Source organism: Phyllostomus discolor, chromosome 1 (genome assembly GCF_004126475.2).
Source record: "Phyllostomus discolor isolate MPI-MPIP mPhyDis1 chromosome 1, mPhyDis1.pri.v3, whole genome shotgun sequence".
Taxonomy (NCBI): Eukaryota; Metazoa; Chordata; class Mammalia; order Chiroptera; family Phyllostomidae; genus Phyllostomus; species Phyllostomus discolor.
In genome coordinates this window covers 95,819,240-95,845,730 of record NC_040903.2, presented here as the reverse complement: position 1 = coordinate 95,845,730, position 26,491 = coordinate 95,819,240, and the positions used below count along the sequence as shown (strand labels likewise).

Below are 26,491 nucleotides of genomic sequence, written 5' to 3'. Positions count from 1 at the left end.
CTTAATTCTTTTTAAAAAATTTTTTAACGATTTTATTTATTTATTTATTTTTTAGAGAGGGAAGGGAGGGAGACAGAGAGAGAGAGAGTGGGAAACATCAATGTGCGGTTGCTGAGAGTTATGGCCTGCAACCCAGGCATGTACCCTGGGAATCGAACCTGCGACACTTTGGTTCGCAGCCCGCACTCAATCCACTGAGCTACGCCAGCCAGGGCCACTTCTTAATTCTTTATTCGGAAGTAATTTAGTTCTTCAAGTTAGTAGTACCTCTAGTTCAATGAAGTATTACTTAGGCTGAAGTGTATCAAGTGGAAAGGGGTTAATATTACTAAAAAATATAAAACTTAACAGATGTATTTATTTGGGATTCACATAGTTGACCTTTGTTATCTACTGAAGTAGCTGATATTTTTTTTATGTAAATAAGACTCTCTTAAGAATGCCTGTTAACTCTATTTGCTATGTAAAAAGAATAAACATTATTATTCTTTTGTATCATTTCTTTTAACTTTACTGTAATTTTATATTTCTGATATATAAATGCTGGAGATTATATATATATATATATATAATCTCCAGCATTACATTTTATATCATATAACCAGTAGTATACCATATGTCTAATACAGGCATGGGTATATATTATGTATAGGAGACTATATGTATGCTTATACCTGCATCAGTCATATAAGTGAAGGAACTCAAAACCTACTGGGTTTCCAAGGAGTAGGCTATTGAACTCCCTGTCATTTTTGAATGACCCTTACTCAATGCTCCTTTCATAGAAGATGCCAGTTACCTTTTTAATTAGTGGCTTCTCCACATCGCTCACTTTTGGCAGCATTCAATTGTAAAGATTCAGAGAACTCATGCCACCTCACTGGTTATGGATTAGGTGTTAAACTGGACATGAGAAAATTATATTCCTCTTTTGGTGGACAGTACCTCAGATAATGAATATAAGCACTAACTTTCTGTGTACAACATAGCAATAAAATATTTCAAAGCTTCTTATAAACATGGTGTCACACTAACACATGGGTTTTAGTGGTGTATACCTGTATACTTTGGTATATAATAAAGGGAGAATAGATCTAACTTTTCATGTTTAAGTGCCTTTCCAGTATAATTTGCTTTCCTTCCCCAAAGAAAAATGGGTGTGTGAAAAAAAAGCTCTGAAAATTCACTATTCATGAAAAAGCCAGTAACTATTGCATGGGTTTGAAATCACACCTCTATAAAATCACATCATTTAAAATTTCTCTAATGAGTATTTTTATTAAAATTTATCAAGATTAGAGAAATTGCATAGCTGATATTAATAATAAAGGATTACATTAGATAAGATAGGCTAAATTATTCTTGCAAGTTGGCCCAACGTGCAATAATGTCTCCACAGAACTGAGGTTTATTTCAGGTTAGAGCAACATCACACCAGAGAGTGGGACGCAGGGCCTGCTCCATGAGCTTGTGCAATTGTGATAAAGGATTTATTTTTTATGCTGTAATGTGCTAATATTTTTCCTTGTTTCAAATTTATACTGCTAAGTATCTCACATTTTAGTACTTATGAGGAAAACCAAAGACAGGAGTGAGGAGAGCCAATTTCCTTGCCAACTCTAAACAAAAGAGGGTGGTTGAGTGAGTAGAATCTGGACCTTAGATGAAATAGATTGAACCTGGACTCTATACAATCCATGCTTTTGTCTGCCAGTTCATTTCAAGAAGGAGAATGTGAAAAATAAGTTCTATGGTCTAGACAAATTATCAATAAGCTCCCTTTGTAACTCTTACCTTACACTTATTTCATAAATGCTCTTCCCCAAACAGCTTTTTAATTATTAAGTTTTATAGGTTAAAGATTGTCCATTAATGCCTGAATGCCCCATAGTATGAACCGTAAGAACATGTCTTAGAATATGTATGATAAGATTGGCTGGAATGGAAACTCCCACACAAAAACTACCTTTAATATACACACATACACACACACACACGTGCACACACACACACACACACACACACACACTTGAGGCTTACTTTTTTGGCCTAAGCCAAGGATCATGTAGAATCAATTCATCCAAAGTTAGTCAGCCAACATTGTTTCCAATATATTGTTTGTTTTTCCTTTTACATTTGTTTTATTCCTTATCACATTATTGGAAATTTGAAAGCTACTGAAATTACCCACCCATAACTCAATACTAATATAATGTTTATTGCTTTTGGTCTTTACATTCAGATAATTTAAGAAATGGATATCCTTAGAATACATACACAAAGCTTTTCAGAACATAGAGCAGTTTACTTTATCAAGACAATGGCCAGCATATACACAGGGAAATACTAGAAGATAAAAATGTTAAACTAGATTGTAGAGTCATGTGTACTTAGATTTGTATTAGGTGGATAATAGAATGCTATCAAAGTTATTTGGAATAAGAAATGTGATTCAAATTTTACTCTTAATTAAATCACTATAAGGTATTACTACATTATTTTTGTAGTTGAAACCTGTTTTTCTAGCCTTTAACTGAATTACATTTTCAAACTTAGGAAGTCTATAATGCCTCTCCACACCAAACACAAATGCTTAAGCCTTTAGTGCTTTGCTAACAGTTTTCCACCTTCAATCTTTCCAACATGTGATGATTTTCTTCTCCTCCTCCTCCTCCTCCTTCTTCTTCTTCAAGTGTATCCATTTAGTTGGGTTTATTTTCCATAATTAATACTGACTAATAGCTGGTTTGTTTTCTGTTCTAGGTTGTGGAGACTAATTTGGTTGCCTTTGACTGTCACTGGATCATTATAAATGAGGTAAAACCAACTAAACCTTATTGTCAACTCTGGGTCCTGTATTTCATGTGTAGTCACAGCATGTCCTGTGGTCTTGAATTTCTAATCAAATTCAGAACACAAAGTAAATGTTCAGCTCACTGAGTGGATTCTGTTAAGTAAAAATAGGATAAGCCATTTTTTTAAATTATAAAGAGCTTTGTATGAATAAAATAAATGAGGAATATCTTCCCCACTGAGTATTTTTTAGCCTTTTCCGCTAGAAGACACTGCCTGCTTCGGAAGATCATCTTTATAAAAAGTACAGTTCCTCTTTGTAAGCAAAGTGAATTCCTCCCAGTGGCGTGCTTGTATTCCATTTATATTTTAATGTTGTTTTTAGAACTTTTTGTATCCACTTCCCCTTAAGTAGTTCAGCATATGAATGTGAATAAACAGGAACAGATTTTTTTTCATAAAGGAATACAACTGCTTTAAAATTCAACAACTTGTCAAATCCTGGTGAAAGTTTTTGACTTTCGTAAAGACAATACATAGGATTAAAAGTACACTACAATATGAGAGCCTTGTGAAATATGTTTTCCATTATCACCTGCCAGTCAGATTCCAAAAGGACAATGAACAGATCAGTCACAGGCAAATAATGAGATTACATGTATTTGTCCTCAAAAAAACCTAGCATTCAATCAAATCTATTACTTACGAATAAAAATAATGTATTATTTATTAGTAGATACTATTGAATTATAGAACAATAAATTTTGTTTCAAGGGGAAAATAGCATTCTGAGTAAGAATTCTGGTTTTCCAGTGAGCATGATCAGATCAATACTGGCTCTCACACTGGTTAGCTGTATTGTTTTGGATATATAATATAATCACCCTGTTCCTTAGGTTTTCCACTTGTACAACAACTATAATAACATTTACTTTACAAGTTCACAATACAAATTAAATGTGATAATATTTAGTAATCTTAACACGGCACCTCAATACATGGAACTGTAATAGTGAGCATAGCACATTTAAGATCAAAGATCACTTTCTTGGAGATTATTTTGCTGAGTATTAAACATCATTTTATGAGGCACTGAGGGAATGAAGTTCATAGAGAGTAAATGATTTTACATAGAAAAATGAAAAATGATTTCTAGTTTCAAGTTGTTTTTCCTACACCATGGTTCTTTTTAGCTCGGTGAAAAAATACTGGAACTATCTTACAAGCCTGTTTTTGGTTGGCCAAACTTTATGGTTTATTATTGTATTTTTATTTCAAATCAAGATCTGTTTTTTCTGAGATCCCCACAGGTGATATGTAGGTGTAAAGCCTTGCTTTTCAATGAAATTGTGGTAACTTCTAATTGTCTAATACCTCTTAATTTCCATCTAGAATGACTAAATATCAGGTCAGGGGAAAGGGGAAGGGAAACTAAGCTAACTTGCAGGATAACTTTTCAAACTAGATATTTTCACTTCTATTTTTCTGCAAGGAATCTAAGGTTCAAAGATATTGAGAAGTTTGCCAAATATTACACAACTATTAAATGGTTATAATGAGATTTAAAGCAATCTCTTCCAGTCTAAAACTTTAGTTTGCTTTTTTAAATTAATTCTCCATAAAGATTGTATATTTGAAATTTCTGCTACCTCACCTTTAATCTTATAGCAGCCATTTATTCTAATATGTTTTCTTAATTTAATTATTTTCTGGAATACTATTTTTTTAAAAAACAGAGAATCCTCCTAAGTCCATGTTTTTATCTCATTACCAGACAGGAACCAGCCTGGAGCAGGTCTGCCTCAGGCTGGCCTCTCGTGTGTGGGTTCCTGACTTTGTGTAGGAAAGATTTCACAACATGAGTCCAGGAGATTTTGAGAGTACATTTACTGAAGCTGGGCACAGTGAAACAACCAAATGACTTAGGGTAGAAGAAGTAACAGGAGAGAGCCTAGGCAGTGCTCTGCTTTGGCTCCCTAGAAATGTTACAGGAAAGGAATGAGCCAAGGCAGGGATGCTGTTTGCTGACTGGGAAGTCAGAGAAAAAGAGAGGCTTAGAGTTGAGGAGGAAGTAAAAAGTTCATGCTCCGGAAGGTGCATGGTCATGCTCTAGAGGGAGCCCGCAGTGAGTCTTTGTTCTGAGGGCTTTCATCTTTTTTCTGTAAGAAATCTTAGGGGACGGTTTCAGCAGAAGATTCATCAGCATTCCAGGTGCATTTTAGTATGCTGCTGTATCCAAATGAGCACAAATGGGGCTTGAGGAATATTCTTCAGTCTGCTATACTGGTTTACTTTTGTCTTGGGTCTGTCTGGTTTTGGGGTTTTGGTTATTTGTTCCACTGACTTCATCTGTCCTTGGGTTTAATTGGCACAAATGACATTAACTGGGTCTCTGTTCTCTAGTTCCCAGACCAGGGAGATTTAAGCACGTGTTCTTTGATTTGGGCAGAGAGGTATAACCCTTTAGCTCTCAAGTGTCCTTGGTTAGGGCAGATAAGGTCTTGTGATTCACCAGCTAGCTGTAAATTGCTCAGACTGTTGGGCAGTGTTTCCCCATTCCACTTGCCCAGGAATTTTCCCATCTTCTTCCTCTACAGTCACAATCTCACACCCACCTTCTAATGAGGAAATAGATCAGACTGATTTCCCAATGTAAAACACCCTGGAGTCATGTTGCTTGTTGGCTTCTGTTGGGTTGGCTAGGAATAAAAAAGTGAGTTACTGCCTCCTCAGACACATAGATTGTTAATACTTATAATAGTTAAATGGAAATCCCCATTCTCTTCTATTCTTTAATAAGACTGAAGAAGGGACCCCTGAATTAATCATTTTTTTCCATATCCAATTGATTTCTAAAACTATACTGAATTTTAAAACTGTGAACCATGTAAAGCTCCCCAGAACTGCAGTAGTCATCCATCAACCCCTTACTTATGTGTCAATTTGTACCGTGGAAGAAGTCACTCTATGTTATACAGATTAAGTCTGACTGAGTAGACTAGCATGAAATCACTGGTGATGAATATCATGGAAAAATAATAACAGTTTATATTTTAGTATATCTTTCATAAACATTATGGCTCATTTTGTTCAAGTTATTACCCAGTTGTATCACATAAAATCTTAGGAGAGCAAATACTGTCTTTAAATTGATGTTCCATAGTTGAGCCACTATTTTGCAAGTAAAATATCCACACACACAAAGTAATCTAACCAGCAAATAACTCAATGAAAGTTGGAAGTATAGAAGACAGTATAGAGAAACTCAATTATTTTTTCTGCACCCTTACACTTGTTTTTCTACTGTCATAATTATTTGTATCTCTCCTTTACCATTACTGAACCTCTTAATCTCTTTTTATCCACAGCCCAATTACTAGTCCTTGAGTAGTGGTGTCATTTCTTTTGGACAGGTCAATACAATCTAGTTTTTGAAAACCCTGATGTTCACAGCCCGCATTGTATATATAGGTGATTATTTTTATCTATACTGGGTTAAAACTCAGAGACTAAACATGTTTTCATCCCTCCAACCCAAATCATCAGTATATCTGCAGTCAACACTTTTACTTCCACATGATTTCATTCAGCCACCTCATTCTCTTTGAAATATGCCTCAGAAAACTCAACTCCCACTACCTTTACTTCATGTACAGCCTGTGTATACACATTTATAATGGATGAATCATAATTTACCCCAGTGTCCATAAAAGAAAAAACATGGATTTCTCAAATTTCCTAGGAAGCTAATAAACTCTCAAAGTAACAACAGCAATAAACCTTAACAATATGCAAATTCCCATTTTTTATATTTATCTTTTATTTTTCAATCTTCACCTGAGGATGTTTATTGATTTGAGAGAGAGAGAGTGAGGGAAACATCGATTGTTTGCCTCCCCCACCAGGGATTGAACACACAAATTAGGTATGTGCCCTGACTGAGGACTGAACCCATAACCTTTCTGTTGCACAGGACCATGTTCCTGTTCCAACTGACCCTCCTGGCCAGGGCGCAAATGCCCATTTTGATTGAACTTGGAAAATATGCTGCGCAGTTTGGTTTGTGTAACTACTATTTTACTGCTAATTTTAAAATGGGTTGCAAACATTTACTTAATCTTTTTACATCAATATTTTTTTCAGAGAGAGACTATAAATCGAAGTTGGCATTGTAGATCATGATAGAAACTGATGTAGAAATTTGAAAACAATATATTTTTTAATTTGCATTACATGTGCTAGCTCATATGGTTTAATCAATCATATGTAGTAGTTGATCTTCCCGCTACAATCAGTGGATCCAGCTCAGAACAGCTTTGCCATGTAAGTATTATCATTCCTTCAGGGTTCTGAGCAGATGTCCTACCACTTTACATTTTAGAAAAGTTCAAAATTCAGACAGAAAGGCACACACATTTTAGAGCTGCAAGAAGTGTAATGCTATGTGCACCTTCTATTCCCCGATAATGCTGAACCTGATCTTTGGTGCCCTAACATCTTATTTAAATAGTTTAAGTCACTATCCTCTGGTAATCTCTGCTGAGTTCCACTGTTAAGGAAAGGTTGTTGTTGTTGAGATATAAAAGGCTTGTATCTCTAATGGATGTTTTTCATTTTTTCTAGTTTAGTGATTAATTGAACTGCTCACTACTAATCTGTAAAGCAGAGAGTTGTCATTCTGCTCTCTTTCCTGCTGCTGTACAGCCCACAGCTGGGTTTGTTCCATATTTCCACATAATGTTGGTATAATTATTTCACACTAATGTTAAATTTTATGGAAGTATCAAAGGATCATCTTTGCTAAAGTGTGAAGAAGATAAACATATTAGCAAAAACAGCAATAAAACACATAATCTTTTCAAGCTTTACCACATAGTAGGCACACTGCTTAATATAATTATTAAAATCTTCTTTATTCAGAATTTTTAAAGTTATTCAAGTATCCCAGGGCCTAGACTTAAAATTTCAGGTATCTGTCTTTAGAAGATAATTGGGTGAAAACTTGCCATTCATTTATTTGGTATTTCTTGGGTACCCACTATGGACCAGAAATTCTGCTAGATGAAAAGAGGTAAAGGCATGGGGAAAGGAAGGAGAGATTCTTTCTCTGAAACATTGGGTTGGCCAAAAAGCCCATTTAATTTTTCCATAAACTAAAAGACACTTTTTTCATTTTCACCAATGAATTGAATGATTTGGATATTTTGAGTATGCTGGCTATCTTCTGCATGGTATAACATTGATGTTCTCAATCAGTGCCTCAGTTTGATCACTATCAACTTCAATTGCTCTACCTGACCATGGACCATCGTCTAGTGAGAAATCTCCAGCATGAAACTTTTGACATATTTAATCATTCACAGCACCTTCTCTGTATGTGGTACTAATCTTTTTTTCATATTTCAGTTGTGTTTTTACCTTTCTTGAAATAGTAAAGCATAATATGTCAAAATGTTGCATATTTTACTCCATCTTCAATGTTAAAATGTCTACACAAAAATTCACTAACTTTGATAGGTGTTTTTTTTTAAATACACACTGATGTAGCAGCTGTTACAATACAGTATAACAAAATTGTTTTGAATGAAGTTAAAGACAACTAAGTGCTACTAGAGCCATCTTATGGAAAAAAAGAAATGTTTGGCCAACCCAATAGTATGTGTATATATAATGTTAGAATCTGATATTTTGGATTTGGATAGCTTTTTCTTCCCTGGAATTCTATTGATTTAAACCTAAAGCTGATATCTTACAAAGACTTGGGATTGATCCAATTTTTCTGGAAGATTACTTCTTGGGAGTGGCTGTTCCTGAGTGGAGTTGTATTCCTACCAGATACTTTAGCTTTCTTCTTCTTTCATTCTTACACAGTTTAGAGCTCACCCTGTATTAAATGAACATGGTGAAGTAAACAGGAATATTTTCTTGGATATACTGACTTGATTTTTTATATGTTTTGATTATCCATGTAGATTATTTTTGAGCGGGGGGCAGAAAGAGTGTATGCCTTGCTCCTAGAGAAGTAAAGCAGAAAAAAATTAGGTACTCTAAAACATATTTGTCCACTTTTATTGTAATGTTAATTCCTCTTTTATAAATATACTCATTTGCATAAAAAGAATGTAAAAAAGAAATAATTTTTAAATTCAGCTTCTTCACATGCTTTAAAACTCAGGAACTTTTTGTATGTTTTATAGACATGAAAATGTTTGGTAGTATTGGGAGCCTGGGAAAGTCAGTGGTGAACTAGTTCTTCACATGAATGCTTAAAAAAATCAGACAGTTTAAGCATTTTAAAATTCAGAGCATTAGAACAATATTGATTCTAATAGATTATACAATAGCTTAATATTGTAATACAGAAGTTTACTTATGAATTTTTCATTAAAAAGGATCTTTTAGTAGATTAAGTATTCGCTTGGCTTTCAGTGTTCATGTATAGCATTACATCTACCACTTCTAAATGCACATTTTGAAATGCAGAAATAAAGTTCTGTAAATATAAAATAGCTGCCTAATCAAGTTTTATATCATTATCAAACTATCTTTGAAATCATGTATCAAAACTAAAATTGCAAGTGAATTTATTGAGACAGACTGTTAGTTTCATTCAGAGTGGCAGATTCTTTTCCTCCCAGAAAATTACTTTCTTTTCCCTTCCTCAAATAATAGTAGGCAAAATATATTCAATTCAAATTGACGCTTCCTTGGATATACTCTAGTTGCTTAGATGCCTAAGAACTCCAGTTTCTGGAATCTGTAAAAGGCAATCATTCTATTTTCTGTGGGTTTGAAATAGTCCCCTTGAAGACTTTGATTCATAATAGATGACTTTATCATTCCTTATAGAGTCATCAAGCTATTACATGCAGAAATAATGTATCTTTATAGTTTCAAATGCTATCATTCATGAATATTGATCCAAATAATTTTTATAAATAAATATGGACTTCTTACATAATTAATGACTTTAGAAAGTATCTTGTTTGATGGCATTTATAAATTAATACTGTAAATACAGAGTATTAAGAAATAAGAGCTTGGAATCTCTCCATTCTTTATTTATAGAGTAAGAATAACAGTACCTGAATCTTGTTGTTTTTAACAGAAAATAAGGTAACAGTTATGTTAGTATTTTGTCTAACATAGAATGGGCACTTATAAATATAAGTTTTTATTCTAATGTGCTGATCTGTTATTTATCAAGGCTGCAGGTAGGTAGATATAATGCTGCTCTATAAGACTTAGTATTGCTAAAGAAAAAAAGACCACAATTTAGTTAATATTATGAGAAAGTGATACAATTTTCATCACCTTAATTGAAAATGTCTGCACACTATGGAATTAAATACAGTGCATAGTAATATTAATTAATTTTGAAATATTTCTTGTTAAGGTTAAGGCTAAAAATAATGTTAAAAGAAACTGTATAATTCATCTTTGTGAGCTGGTGACAGAAAATTAAAAAGTGACCTGCTTTTTGCCCGAAAGAGATTTTAGTGGCCAGTGAAATGACACAGACTAAAGGAAAAAGACAGCATTTTAAACTGAGAAAACCATTATTTTATGGTACATTAAGGCTTAATCAACCAAAAATCCAGGATATTTTACTGGATACAGCCGATGGCAGGTGTTATTTTATTTTCAGAAAATCTATATTTTATAATGATTATAAATAAGGGATAAATTTTAAAGCTAATATATGCTAAAACAAAATACTTTGTTATTAGTCCAGTAAAGAAGAAAACTTACATCTGTAAATAGTCTTTTTGTCTTTCATTACTCTGTAATAATTCTTTCAGCCCAAACTGATACCCACTACATTCTAAAGTTTATCTTGTGTCAAATCTTTTATTTCTGTTGCCATAAGAATTTACTGAAAATAATATGTTCATTGCAAAGGCTTTATTGACTTAAAATGTTCCAATGGAGAATATGAACTACAAACTGCTTTAGTAAAGACTGCCTTAAAACTAAAATTTATTTGGACCACTTTTATTCTAATTCTAATTAGAATAGATGTATATTATAAAAAACATTTTATTTTCATTGCTTCTACATCCATGTTTGAGTTAAATTCTAAAACTTCAGTCTGGAATTGGGAGGGGATGGAGAAGAAAGTATAAAACACCTTTGAGTTTGGCAAGCACTCATACAAAATAACATTAATTTGGATCAGGGACACTGGATTTCTTCATTCACTCATTCTGGTTCACACTGTATTAATCAATAGTTTTTCATCTTTATATTAGAACCACAATTACATACTAACTTATTTATTCAATATTTAGTGAACACTTTGTTTAATCTATTTTTAACCTAGAGAAATGTATGGGTTAACACCAATAGTTCTAAGAAATTATTGGGAAAAGTCTTTAAAAATATCTCCTCTTGCTCACTCTACTTGCCATATACAAGAGCCTCATTTTTCATTGCTAAAAATAAAACATATTACTCTTACTTTGCAACTATCTTCCTAGGTACTCAAAGTACCCTGAAATCCATTAATAAATAATGAATTGTAATAGCAACTTATTTTGTAACCTTTTTGATGTGTAGACAACATATATTTTTTCTAGTGTTCAACATAATAAATTATAATTTTTTATTAATAAAGTATCTTTCAGTCAATGGCTCTATTTGGAATTATTTAAGTATTCATTTACATAATTTAAGCACAGACAGCAAATACAAATGAGCTGATCATTTTAATGAATGTATGTTATTTTCTTTTGGGTGAGGGCTAAGCATTAAGCAAGTGTATTACAGTTATAATTCCTTAGCATTTCCAGATAACAACTTATTAATAGATTTTGTGTTTCTGTTACTGTATTAAAGTATTTATAATTCTTGCATTTTTTTATCTTCTAGGAAATAAATGATGTAGATGTACAAGAACTTGTAAGAAGGTCAATTGGAAGGCTGACTATCATTCGGCAGACATTCCCAGTCCCCCAGAATATAAGTCAGCGATGTTTCCGTGGCAATCATCGAATATCTTCAACATTGTGTGATCCAAAGGACCCATTTGCTCAGAATATGGAGGTATATTCTTAGCATCAGAGTGTTTCTTCCAATGATCCTTTGTTAGGCAATTTTAGAGAGAGTTTTCTGAGTTGTATTAGATTTAAAATTATATACATATGCAATTTCTGAGCTGTTCCTCTTGTCCAGCAATTTATTAAATTGAAGTATCTTAAGAAGAGCACAAGGAATCTGTGTTTTTGGTATTTCTAACTTTGTTTTAGCAAAATATCTACTTGTTTAATAATAATGTAATAAGTAAAGATTATTTCCTTCTCAGCATGTAAATATAGCCATAATATTTCTCATGGTGGGATTTGAGATTGATACTCCAAATGACTTCATTTTTTTGCCTAACAAGGACATAGAATTTTTTTTAAGATTAATGTCCAGTTTGAAGTATTTCACAAAAATTTTGTTTAGAAATGTAAAAAAGTGCTATGGTATTAAATAGCCATATTTAACTCAGATGGAGTACAGCTGTAATGTTCACTATTCAGAATACAGCAAAAAATTGGGGAATAAATAAATGAAATTTCTGAGCAGCAAAATAGAAAATTCCAAGTCCCTGCAGCTTACTCATAAAAATGCCCTTTAAATACTCTCCCAGAGCCTATGATTTTTCTCTTCAGAAAAATCTTATCAGACTTTTTGGTTTTATTTTTCTTTGTGCAGGAGATCTCAATATGTCAGTGTGAAGGGGATGTTACAAAAGGCCAATGCGGGAACAACAGTAGGGAGTCATAAGGAGCACTCTCTAGCAAGGCAAGAGACAGGAGAAAAAAAATCAGTCAGATAATCTAATTCAAATATCTTTTCAGTGAAAGAATTTTCCTGTGAAAACAACTCTGTGTCATGACACAGTTCCTGAGGGTATCACTGTAGTATACTGCAAGCATGTTAGTTAGTATATTAACAGTGGCCCTGAGATATTAACACAGATTAAAGTCATGGCCAACTTCAGAAGTCAGAAAAATATCTATTTCAGAAAACTGTTCCTTCAAAATGTTTAATATTAAAAATGCTTTAGTATTTAGAGATGTTCAGTTTGAACATTTTGGAAAGATAACCCTATTAGAACTAGTTCTTCCCCAATAATACTAGATAAATAAGATAATTTTGCAAAATCCCTTCTTCTTTTGAATGTTAAATCTGTAGTTTCCCCCTCTTCAGTTATTTTTAGATTAATTTTTTAGGTGAGTTACTAAGTACCCAACTATTTCTTCAAGTTTACTACCATGGTAATGAGCTGCACGTATTTACCAGGCAGCTGACTTGCAGATCATTGTCCATAGCACTTTCTGTTTCCTACTAGATTTTAAGCTCTTTTAGACGAGGTTCCCTCTAGGACCTGGCATCATAAACTCCCACAAAGTACTGGTCTATCTTTATTTTCCCAATCATACCTATCATAGTGCTTTTGCAACTTTGTGAATATTTATGGATTTGAATGTAATTAAGGAGAAACCAATGGTCAAAATAAGTCACTCTGAAGCCTAAACAAGACCTGTTTAAGTTTTAATGCTAATCTTATTAATATGCTTATAATGATCCAGCTTTCCATATTAATTGGTCATGAATATAATTAATATGGAAATGATAGAATTTTAAATGTAGAAAAACATAAATTTTGATTCAGAAAATTTTAAAATATTAAAGATTTCATGAAATCAAGGAAACAAATGTTTTATCTATCTTTATATTCCCAGACTTGTCTGATGAATTAAGGATGTAGACAAAGCACTACCTCCTGCCCTACACCTTCATCTTACCCCCCACAAACCCACAGATGAAAGAAACCAAGACAGTTGCTTTTCTTTGAAGATTTATTACATATTAACTTCCTTTTTATGTGTAATAAAATTTGACTAAATAATTAATATAAAAGAACAACTTGAATTTAAAATGTTCCACCAAAAGCAGAGCATTTGGTATAAAAGTTGCCTTGGTGAAAATGTTATCTCACTAAAGTTAAAGAAAGCAACAAGAAAAATACCAAAAATTTGGGAGGGGGCAGTTAGGAGAAGTAACCTTCCCAGCTTGGAGCCCATTAATAAAATAGTGCAGCTAAATATGATCGCAGACACTTTGATCAGCAGGGTACAATTAAGGGTAACTCAGAAAAAATAAAGATTTGATAGTATGACTCAAGTCAGCTCTAAAAATAAAAACCCAACATGAAATTACAATAATCAATGCAACAGAGAAGAACAAGGTACAATGGGCCCATGTAGAAATCTCTTGGCTGTTACATATTTTAATATACATGGAAAAAAGTGAGATTAGAAGGAATCAAACACTAGTTTCCTAACTCTTTACATTAATGTCAGAAAAAGTAAAATCAAGGATTAGCTGATGTTGCAAAATGAATGTTAAAGACACCTTTTAGCTAGAAACAGAGTTTCTAGCAATATATAAGACAAAAAGGGAAAGGGCTTAATGCTTGGTGAAATTAAGTTTAGCTTGGCTGCTAATGGAGAGAAAATAGAAATAGTTAAATCTTTTCGCTCCTGTTTTCTCTAAGAAAAATTGTCTTCAATTTGGAAGATTAAAATAAAAGTCATTTAGAAAAGCAATCACTGTTTTCGAAAAAACAGTGGCTTGGAGATAAGGCTTCAAAACTAATTGCTGGGAACAATAGATAAACAAGTGGATATGATCACAATATTATAATTTAGAAATGCTAGAGAACTACTTGGGAAGAGAATTCAAGTACAAGAAGACAATTGTATAATGTCCCAAATTTTAAACAGGAGGCAAAAAGGTCCTGATAATTAGAGTTTAATATACTAAAATTAATATTACATAATTTATAGAATATATAATTACATACATGATTTAGGGAACATTAAATAAGACAGTAATCCTTGCCAAACAATGAGCACTGCCAAACTAAGTCCTATTTAATATACTTTTAGGTTGTGATAATGTCATAAATTTATTATATATTTATTTTTATGTAGTGTGACAAATTTTCTTATGAAATCCTTATGGAAAGACATTAAAAAATTTAGATAGATTAATGTCAGTCAAACATTTTGACCAAAGACTCCTAAAAACAGAAGATAGTAAACACTTTGGCCTCAGTTTTTTTAAAGAGTTCAAAATATGTTAAAGTCTCATTGTTATCTTCAAAAGTTATAACACATGAATTATTTCAAATGATTTACCAGCTAAATTACTTAGTTATTTTTTCCCAAATATTCGAGCAAAATTTATATGCCTCCGACATGGCTCTGATATATTCTGTAGCTTTGAATACTTCCTGTTATCTACAAGTCATCACCAAGCCTTTTACAACCCTCTGTTTGAGAAGTGTGGAACTAGAGGAATACTGGAACCACACTGATCAATCAGTATTCTACACTGAAGTGCAAGGAACTCACTATGGTCATCCAGGAGATTGTATTCTTGGTCCTAATATTTTTTAAAATCTTTATCACTACATGAATAAAATATGCCTATCAAATTTGTAAATGACATAGAGCTAGAAGAGAAAACTTATACTATATAATCAAGATCCAAGTTGTTAATTTATACTGAATAATAAGCCTAAAAGTTGAAATTTCACGGATATCAAGTATAGGTGCAAAATCAATTATAGGAAGTCTAGGTGGATGGGACCTTGTCTGACACCTTTTGAAGGCTGTTAAGATGAAGTTAGATTTGTTATGAGCACAGCACAAGTCATATGTGCTCCAAACCTTTCTAATGTAATCTCAGTCTCTATGTCAGAAGCGTTTTGCTAAGATAAAGAGAAATAGACCTTATTCTTCTCCTAGTCAGATCATATCTGCAATAATGTGTCAGTTCTGAGTATTAAACTTTGAACAGAAACATTGAAATGGAAGAAAAGGAAAGAGCAAAAGAGCTGAGATGAACAGTCTAGAAATTATACCACATGATGAATGATTTAAGTAAAGAAGATATTTCAGAGCAAGTGACAGATGGTGTCCAAGGAAGGTTGTCATGTAGACAAAGTGGGTACTGGTGATTCACTGAGGTTAAAAAAGGTGTGTAGTGACAGTAAGGTGAAGAAAAACGATTGGTCTGATGGCGGAACACTGGTGTTTAAGATACAAGTATTAGAGCCCTGGTTGGATAGCTCAGTTGGTTGTCCCATACACCAAAAGGTTGCAAGCTTGATGCTGGGTCCAGGCACATACCTAGGTTGTGGGTTTGATCCACGGTCAGAGCACATATGGGAGGCAACCTATCCATGCTTCTCTCACGTTGATGTTTGTTCTCTCTCTCTCCCCTTTCTCTCTCTAAAATCAATAAACATATTATCAAGTGAAGATTTAAAAAAAGATATTAGAGGAGGTATGTGTTTGTGTCTAGTGAATAGTCACTTATATTGGTTGTAGCCAGAAGAGAAGTAAAGACCATCTGTAGTAAAAGATCATCAAATATCTTTTTAATGCTAGGAGGTAGTTTGGGATCATTGTGAGGGAGAAGTCCAAGACCTCATGAGTGACCAGGAGGTCAGGGATGATGGCTATAAAGTGTGACATAGGAATGAGCATGAACCTCAAAGAGAATATGCACTTACCTGAGAAAGAAGGGGTAATTAAAAGCCCAGAGAATGTCATCACACCCTTTTGATCCTGCCACCTGGAATGTGGGCAAATGAGCAGAGGCAGTCATTTGATGATAGCACCTGTCGCATATTCAGTGGGAAGCACTCACCTTTAAAACCAGCATGGATGCTCAAAGTACAGACCTTGAGGTGTGCAAAAGCAACCGTGCCACAGGTGTGTAAGGTGTTAAGTTTCTCACTTCTTAACTTCTATCAAACCTATCTTATGTTAAACTTGACATTCTTTTTTTCCCCATTCTTTTAAAAACCTATTTATCAAAAAAACAGATTATCTACTAAGTTCCAGGCTAAGTCAATAGGAAATAAAGAATAAAAGAAACAAAAGTAAAAAGAAGAAAAATGTATACAATACGAGCCCCTGTCCAGAAGGAACTCATATTCTAGTGTTAAAAGCAGATATAAAAATATCTTAGCATTATATGTTTCAATAGATATATGCACTGAATGTTACAGGAGATTTACAAAACTGCCGAATGAGCCCCGGAGTGGGGAGCATTCTGATAGTTGTTAGAGTAAAAATCACCTACCTTGATGCCTAGGAATTGAGTTTTAGAGGAAATTAACTAGTTGGAGAAAGATAAAAAGACATCAAAGAATGAATCCACTGTAATCTCGTATACACACTTGAAGCAATTAGTCAGAGGAAGAAGCAAATTAAAACTAGAGAGATTAGAGCAAGCAAATTTGAGGCATGAAGCTAGGAGAGGTTAGGAAAAGCCAGATTATTGAAAATTATTGAGAGATAATCGAAAGATTTGTCCTGGATTTTTGGATACAGACTATTCATCCTTCATATTCTTCTAGGATTTCCTTTTGGATCTCCACAGTCTAATTAAGACTAAATTTTGTTTCATCAACTACATCTAACTTCAAGTCTCACTCTTCATTTATTGTAGATTTTGGCCAAAGCCCCTCCCACATCTTCCCCTCCCTGCTCCCAGTCTCTCTAGTAATTATCTAGCAGGGTGATGGGTAGGTGGGGTGTCAGACTGGAGGGGAGGGGGGAATAGCCTCACCTCATATTTCCTTATAAAGAACAAGCTAGTATTTCACACAGTGCATAAGAGTATTTGATATCTCTTTAAAGAAAGGACTACATTCCATAAGTATTACACATATAAAGTAATGCTTAAAAACACAAATGATTAAAGATTTACCAAATCTTTAATGAAGGAAAACCCACAAGGCAGTTAGGAAATGCTTATTAACAGTTGTTCAATAGCATCAAACTCTTACTGTTCTAATAGTTGAACTTAATACTATTCTGTGATGGAGGAAGATAATTTCATAAGATTACTTCATGGTTATAAGCAAAGGGCAATCAATATACAATCCCCTTTGTTTTTGTGTGGAAAAAAAGTGCTAAGACACTTTAATGTTTCTAAGATAATTTAAATGCTTTAAGGTAGATTTAATTTTCATAGTTACATTGATGTCTCATTTTTTATTTTATATTTGATTTTTTCTTCAGAGAGGCTATAATATTTAACAGTTTTTATTGACATTGGATATCTCTTGGTGATTATGTTTTCTAAATAATTTCTAATTTATTTGAAAAAATGGACACCTTCAGTAATCGATGGTAGGGATAGCAATACTGGCAAGAGTTAGCTATAAGAGTGCAATAGCTCTTAGCAAACATTTTTATAATTTCTCTTTCAATGTACATAGAAGGAAGATAATAATATAGTTGCCATAGAAAAAGAAAGCTTTAGTTATAAACACATATTCACAAAGTTAGTAGTGTATGGTATGTGTAATGATCATGAATTGCAGTGCATGCGTATACCTGCATAATTTTGTGTAGATTCTTGATCAATGTAATGTTTATGAATGGTGCTGTTTCTCCTCATCTTTCATTACCGAATCCCCATAGACATAAACGTTCACACAGATAGCTGCTTCCTTTTTTATACACCTGTAACACTCATCTTGTATGTAAGATCGAGTTGATATTTCTCCATCTGAATAAGCAGAAAATGTATTATTCAGTTTGTTCTCCCAGTCTTAAGCCCTTAGGTCTTACCCCCTGAGAATGAAATAAGGGCCAGTGATTTTCTAAGGTCTGACACAAACAGCCTTGCCTCTGTTGAAACTTCTCTTTTTTATCTTTTCTTTCACACCTAACTAAGCTGAAAAAGCTATCGAAGCATACAGACAAGACTTCATTCTCAATGGCAAAACAGCCTGAGAAATGAAAACAAAACAAAACAAAACAAACAAAAAACCCTTCTGCTTAATAAATAACCAGGCAAATCAGCCATCTATGACATGAGTGGAGGCAGCTGAGCTGATGATTTCCTCCATGTTCTTGATGGCTGGTGTTGGTGATTCTAATTACTATGCCATGTCTTTTTCAGATTTCAAACCTGTACATATATGACACAGTGCTTCTGCTTGCTAATGCTTTCCATAAGAAGCTGGAGGACCGGAAGTGGCATAGCATGGCAAGCCTGTCATGCATCAGGAAGAACTCCAAGCCCTGGCAGGGAGGGCGTTCCATGCTGGAGACCATTAAGAAGGTAACTTCTGACTAGTGCATTACTCATCCTAGGTTTCTGTAAAGAAGATACAATGGATCATTTTTTGATGATTATCTTTTAGAAGAATTTTCCATCTCATATGCTGCCGAATCAAAACACAAAACAGTGTAATGGAGAAATGAAATATTAAAAGTAAAGGGTCACAAAGTCACACATATATAAAATAGGGTACTCTTTTTTATTTGTAACATAAATTTTATGCAGATAGAAAGTTAATGGTTGAAATATTTTTTTAAGATTTTATTTATTTATTTTTAGAGAGGGAAGGGGGAGAGAGAGAGAGAGAGAGAGAGATAGAGAGAGATAGAGAGAGAGAGAGACATAGAGAGAGAGAGAGAGAGAGAGAGAGAGAGGGAGAAAGAGAAAGAAAGAGAGAGAAACATCAATGTGCGGTTGCTGGGGGTTCTGGCCTGCAACCCAGGAATGTACCCTGGCTGGGAATCGAACCTGGGACACTTTGGTTCCCAGCCCGCGCTCAATCCACTTAGTTGAAATATTTTTAAATTGCTTTGGTTATATCATTAGAGTTAGAAATGTTAAAATTAGTTTGGTGCCTGTCACAAAGTGTGAATTTTTTTTTCTTTACACTGCACCATCAGCAGAAAAAATGGAGCCTGAGCACTAGGTTTCTCTGTTTTTTCGTTCAGGGGCTACATGGTTAAGGCCTCAGATGTAATGACCTTTAATTTATGTTATAATAAAGGTATAATTCATAATTTGCATAATGATTTGCAGCATTTGTAAACTGTTTGGTGCTGATGGCATTATTTTTCTTGGCATTGTTTTTCTTCACTAGCCTGGCTGTGACCTGCTTTGGCTGAGCTACCTGTTCCATTCCCAGGAGGCAGTTTATGTTGTTCAGCTCCTCTCAATAGTATGAGCACTCTGCAGTTTATTAGCCTCTTTGTCATGTCATCCTTGCTGGCATTTTCTATTTGTCTCGCACAGCTTCTTAGATTTAAAATGAAATGATTAATAAAACAAACAAATTTCTCTAGTACCTTTACACAGAGGAGACAGCCATTTGGGAGTTTATGTTCTTTATTTTACCTCTCTTTTCTCTTTCTGCACATGTTTGCCTTTCCTGAAACAAAAAGAGAAAAAGCTAGTCAAATGAAATACGAATGTATTTTAAAAACTCAAAGAAAAATCTAAAACTTTAGCATTAAAAGTGAACTAGAAGTACAAAAACCAGGAAGTGGAAGAAAGAAATGTTTCAAATGGAGATTAGCTTGTATCTTTCTTTTGGTACTGCTTCCTCTTTGCAAAAGAATAAGTTTAATGAGATTTAGGTTCTTATCAATAGAAGTGCTGGAGAATTAAATGTATCAAATATATTGGCAGGTAAATATTTTTAAAACTGAAAATGTGTAAATCAAATTTAAACTCAAGGTATTGCCAAAATCTCCCTATCTGTGCAGAGAATTGGCAGGTAATGGATCCAAGAGAGGTTGTTCAACATGATTCTGTTCCTACCAATTTATTAATTCATGGTTTGGCTAGGATGCAGAACTTGAGTATATTCATTTTCCTGAAGCTGTCTCAAAGACAGAAAAATAGTTTGGGAGGTGGCTTAAGTGACACATAATTAGTGAGAGTATCAGTAGGAGGAAAAGAAAGACACCACTAAATGAGGTGTATCTCCTGGAGCTATTCAATATATATAGTGTTTCTGTTACAAAATGTATAATCAAAACAATGATATAACACAATAACTATGAAACTTTATTTTAGAGGTATATTTGCATATTTGTCCCTGTGAGCTCTCAGCCCAGTAAGGCTTTTTAAAGGAATATATCCATTCTATGTATTCATAAACCTAAGTTTGAGTTATACACATGATTGCAAGTGTTCAATTTATTATTTTTTGTCTCCCATTTCAAAATGACCTTAAAAAATGGCTCCTCCCCACCCCACCCCCCACCCAGTTATACTGCTTTGCCTCATATGAGCATTTTGGTGATCCTGTGCATGTACTGAGGCTGATAATACTCCACACAGAGAGCATCTGAGGGAAAATGTGCTGCTCACACAGGGGCTTGGGGGAAGAGCAGGGTGGGCCCTAGAAGGCCCAGTCTGGCTTGAGCCAAGCAGAGGGAATGGGCTGGGCCTTTATAAGGGCTAGGGGCTGGAACTAAAAAAAGTTACCATTTACTTGGTCTGGAGATTTGTGAGGCTTAAATTTCCTGTGGGTGTCAAGAAGGAGGTTCAGGATGAGCATTCTTAATCTTGTCCAGTTGTGGAGTCACAGGGAAAGGGAATGCAAAGCTTGGAAAGAAGTTGGCACCAACCTCATGAATGAAGTCAGGCTCTTTATTGGGATGGGAATATTCTAGTGATAAAATTCTTAATTACATTCAAGTAACCATCCCCACTGAATGCCTAACTTAAGAGCATGCTATATGTATTTTACAAAACCTGTGTGCTACTGCAAGAAGGCAAAGAATTTGAAGAACTATCTGTCCTTCAATTACTTATATTCTAATTGGGAAGATGAGGAAAAAGAGTTTAAAAAGCAATGCAGTTGACCTAAGTACTATAAATGTCCAGTAAAGAGGGAGGTAATGGTTTCCAAGGCACTCTTATGTTGAAGCTTTATAATTTATTTTTTGAATTGGTGGAATAGGTGTCTCCACATTTCTCTTCTGTTTTCAAAAATTAGAGGTTAATTCTCAAATGTTTATTTCTTCCAGATATCATCAGTACCCCCAACCCATTGTTATTTATGTAGATTTTATAGAATATTTTTGAGACAATAATTTTAAGATACTGGGTCTTCCTATCTGTGGACATAGTATCTGTCCATGTAGTCATCTTTATAGTAAAGAGTCAGTAAAGAGTCCTCAGTAAAGAGTCAGAGTTTCTTCATAAATATTTCATTTTATTTACTACTACACTTTCACAGACTTTTGAGTATGTATATTGGTGTGTGTGTATGTGTATGTGTGTGTGCACACTGTCATGAATCCAAGTCCAAACCTCTTTCAGAGACTAACTCGCACAAGTGGCTAACCTGAGATCATGCTATGGACTTTCCTCAAACCATTTAAAGGTTCACAACCCAAATCACAAATATGATTTCACTTACACGTGGCATCTAAAAAAGAAAATAAAGCAAGCAGCTGCTTGTCTCCATGTGCCCTGTACCTCTTGCTGAGTGACTCCATTCCTGGCACTAGTGGCAGCCACCCTCAGTTCACAGCATAGCCACTCCTAGGATCCTCTAAGTCCATTGCAGGCAGCTGCCAATCACAGGTCACCATGTAGGTCTAACCAGGTGCCCAGGGCTGGTCACAGGCAGCAGCTGAGTTTGGCGTACATTAGAACCCCTCCCAAGAGACCCCCAAATGAACACTCCTGGTGGCCAGCTACAGGTCACAGTAGAGCACCACCCAATTAGTGCCACAAACAACATACCCAAAGGGTGAATTTGGCAAGCACCACAGTCCTGCTGAAGTGAATCCTACTCTGTGGGTCAGTCTCTGAACAACAGCTTGTCTGTTGAAGTCATAGCTAGTCCTCATAGCCAGTGAACCTGAGGGTCAATCCCACCCACTGACATGCTAGCTGTAATCAAGGATCAACTACAAAAGGAGAGTATGCACAACCCACACAAGGTATATTGTTGGAGCTCTCAGCTCATAGGTGAAAAGCAGGGAGACTGTTCCATTAGGCCACATAGGATACCTCCTATATAAGTCTACTTTGCCAAGGCTAGAAGACATAGCTGATGTACCTACATAAAAACAAACACAGAGAAGCAGCCAAAATAAGGAGACAAAGAAACATATCCCAAATAAAGTAATAGAACAAAACTCTAGAAAAGGAACTAAACAAAATAGAGGCTAACAATCTAGCAGATGCAGAGTCAAAACACTGGTTATAGGGATGCTCAATGAACTCAGGGGAAGAATAGATGATCTCAGTGAAAACTTCAACAAAGAGAGGAAACAAAAAAGGAGATAGAAAACATAAAAAAGAACAAGTAAGAAATGAAGAATACAATAACTGAAATGAATAATACATTACAGGGAATCAATATCAGATTAAATGAAGCAGAGGATTAAATCAGCGCTTTGGAGACAAGGTAGCAGAACACATTCAATTAGAATAGCAAAAAGAACAATAAAGAATAAAAAAATGAGGCTAGTTTAAGGAGCCTCTGGGACAACATCAAGCATAACATCATTCGCATAATAGTGGTACCAGAAAGAGAAATCAAGAGCAAGGGCTTAAAACTCTATCTGAACAAATAATGACCGAAAACTTCCCTAATCTGGGGAAAGTCCAGGAAGCACAGAGATAAACACAAAGAGGTCCATACTTAGACACATCATAGTTAAAATCCAAAGGTTAAAGACAGAGAAAGAAACTTAAAGGCAGCAAAAGAAAAGAAGTTAGTTACCTACAGGGGAGCTCCCATAAGACTGTCAGCTGATTTCTCAACAAAAACATTTCGGGCCAGGAGGGACTGGCAGAAAGTATTCAAAGTGATGAAGAGCAAGGACCTACAACCAAGATTGCTCTACCCAGCAAGGTTATCATTTAAGATCAAAGGAGATATATAGAGATTTCTGGACAAGAAAAACCTGAAGTTCATCACCAGCAAACCAGCATTGCAAAAAATGTTAAAGGGGCTTCTTTAAGAAAAAGAAAAATAAGTAAAAAATGTTAATAAGAAAATATCAGAAAGAAAAAATTCTCACTGACAAAGGCAAACCAAAGCAGTAACTAACACTAAAGCTAGTACAATGGTTAAAACCCAAGATTATGAAGATCATGTGTAACAATAATAAACTGAGGAATACACACATACAAAAGAAGTAAAAAAATACAAAAACATCAATGTGGAGGGTCAGTAAAAATGGTAATGACTTTAGAATATGTTCAGACTTAAGTGGCCATCAATGTAAAATAGGCTGCTATAAACAGCTTGCTATGTATAAAGCACCTGGTAATGACAAACACAGAGAGAGAGAGAGAGAGAGAGAGAGAGAGATGTAGGAAATAAAGAGAGAAAGGAATCCAAACAACGCTACAGAAATCCATCAGCATACATGAAAAGAGAGTGACAGAATCAGAAAAGAACAGAGATGAATTGCAGAACAATCAGAAAGCAATAAAATGGCAGTAACTACTTGCTTAAGTATAAATAAAGATAAATAAATTAGATGCTCTAATCAAAAGATTAAATAAGAAAAAGAAAAAGAATGGACAAAGAAGAGGTGATATATAACATAAAAAGAAAAGAGGTTATACATATACTTGGACAGATAAAAGAATGAAATGTTATCATTTGCAACAACATGGATGGACCTAGAAGGTATTATGCTAAGTGAAATAAGTCAGAGACAAAAACCATATGATTTCCCTTACATGTCAAATCTAAAAAAGGAAATAAATGAACAAACAAAACAGAAACTAACTCATAATACAGAGAAGAAACTGATGATTGCCATTGGAAATTAAAAATAAAACACAAAAAGAAAATATTCAACTACCACACATATTAATTATCAAGGTTCAATTTGATCTTCCTCATGCTAGACCCTCAGTTTGAAGCCTGTGAGAGGCTTTTGTTTCACGACATTGTGACTCTGTACTACCAAGGCCAGGAGCAGATGGGGGGAGAATTCATGGATATGGCAGTGCTGAGGGACTCCATTATCACAGTCACAGCACAGTCATGCCTTGGCTGAGCCAGGACATCAGCCAGGCTCTCATGAAAAGGTATGTACATATTATTAATGTTAGCTGCATTTACTTGACAGCGAGAATCATTAATTGGCTTAACAGAAGCCCATGCAAAAGTAAGATTTTCAAAGTTGAAGCAATCAATGTTGAAGAGGCAAAACACCTCTGAGAAGCTCTGATGCAGTCTGTCTGCTACTACTGACCCCTAGGATGACGCCTATATTCTTACTACAAGAATGAGTGTCGTCTCTTCTAAATGGAAAGAAGACTCAGCTGAAGCATTGAAAAAAATCTTATTTTATCTAAGGGTAAAAACAACAGCTCTAATTACAATTTTTGAAAATCTTAGAGGTCAGTCTGACATAGCAGTTACCAAAGATATGTTTGAAGAAGCACTGCATGCCTTGGCTGATGATGACTTTTTGACAGTGATGGAAAAACTGTTCACTTGGTCTGAAGCTCTAGCGATCAATGCTGTGTGTTCTGCTCATCTGCACATGGGTGTTGCACTTGTTCCCTTGTAAGGGCAACCTTCAGGCTAGTCAGCTGCTACCATTGCTATCAATAGAAAAACATTCTTAAAATCATTATTAGGATCCACAAAAATTTTCGAACCTGGGTTCAATTGTCTTAGTAAAGTATTTCACTTTTTTCATGTTTTAAATAAAAATACTTTTTTCACATTTTAAATAAAAATACTTTTTTTCACATTTTAAATAAAAATACTGTGCCAATTTACAATACATAGTAGAGATAATTTTAATAAAGTACCTTTTTTTTTTTTGGGCACCAGAGCTCTTAATCTGTATGTGTTATACAGATAGCAGGATGTCAGTCTTTCTTTTGAAGATGGCATTGTGGTTCATGATTTTTGTGTTAGACTTTCTAATAGCAGTCAGCCATATGGTTGGAGTTTTGTATATGAGATAGGACTTTGCCAGAGTCTTTATCCCCGTCCAAGCACTCCAGTGTGATTCCTTCAAGAGTCTGGTTGCATGGCTACAACAGGATTAGAAGTGAGTGATTGGAAATGATTAGGTTCTAGGTTACCTCTGGCACTTTATTCTAATATGTAAACATTTTCCTAACTTAATGATAGAGAAAATTTTCAAAAGTAAGAAAATAAAACTTTTTTATGGTTAAGTGCTTTGGCTTCCACTTCCAAGCTTGTATAATTTGGTGATAAAGAGCATCTTAGTTTAATAAAAATGCCACAGGTTGTTTTGCTATTAAGTATATTATGGGTTTTATTTCAAAAGAGATTTTTTTTAAATTCTATAAATATATATTCTATTTTTGTTTTATTATATTTTATACTTAACTTTTTCTGCTTATTAGCAACTTACACAATTTTAGAGTACCAAGGTAAAATAAGAGTAATCCTATTTATTTCCCCCAGTTATAAGGCAGAGAAAACCAAACCTCACAAAACTTAAATGACTTATCATAATTTGGTGAAACAGCAAATTAGATTTCAATGCCAAGTTTTCTGGCTTCCAGTTCTGTATATCATACCATTTTCCCCTTTCATTGTTCACGGCAGAAGTAAACACTTCACTACTGTGAAACATATTTGGCTAATGAAAATATATATGAACCAAAAGATAGGGGTATAATAAGCTCTAGTGCTAATATTATATAAACAGTGCCTTAGTTATAATATGGCTTTTTCAAGTGCTCTGAAGGTGGAGTGAACATTGATGAGGCTGCAAGAGAACTACAGGGTCTGGCACAAATAACACCCCCTTTTTATTAAATCATAAGCATGTAATTCTGTTACATAACAATATCACACTCAAGCATACCACATGACATTTTAGGTGAGATGTTCAAATTA

The 26,491-nt window shown here is 34.4% G+C and overlaps 1 protein-coding gene across 2 annotated transcripts in view; it reads left to right on the top strand.

Annotated features, from left to right (window-relative positions):
• Window positions 1-26,491, top strand: part of GRID2 (glutamate ionotropic receptor delta type subunit 2) — a 1,446,155-nt gene that overhangs the window by 824,531 nt on the left and 595,133 nt on the right. For both annotated transcript variants that reach the window (XM_036026381.1, XM_028505846.2), the window contains exons 5-7: window positions 2,764-2,817; window positions 11,665-11,838; window positions 18,778-18,939. In XM_036026381.1, coding sequence (XP_035882274.1) covers window positions 2,764-2,817; window positions 11,665-11,838; window positions 18,778-18,939 — 390 coding nt within the window. The remainder of the gene's footprint in view (window positions 1-2,763; window positions 2,818-11,664; window positions 11,839-18,777; window positions 18,940-26,491) is intronic.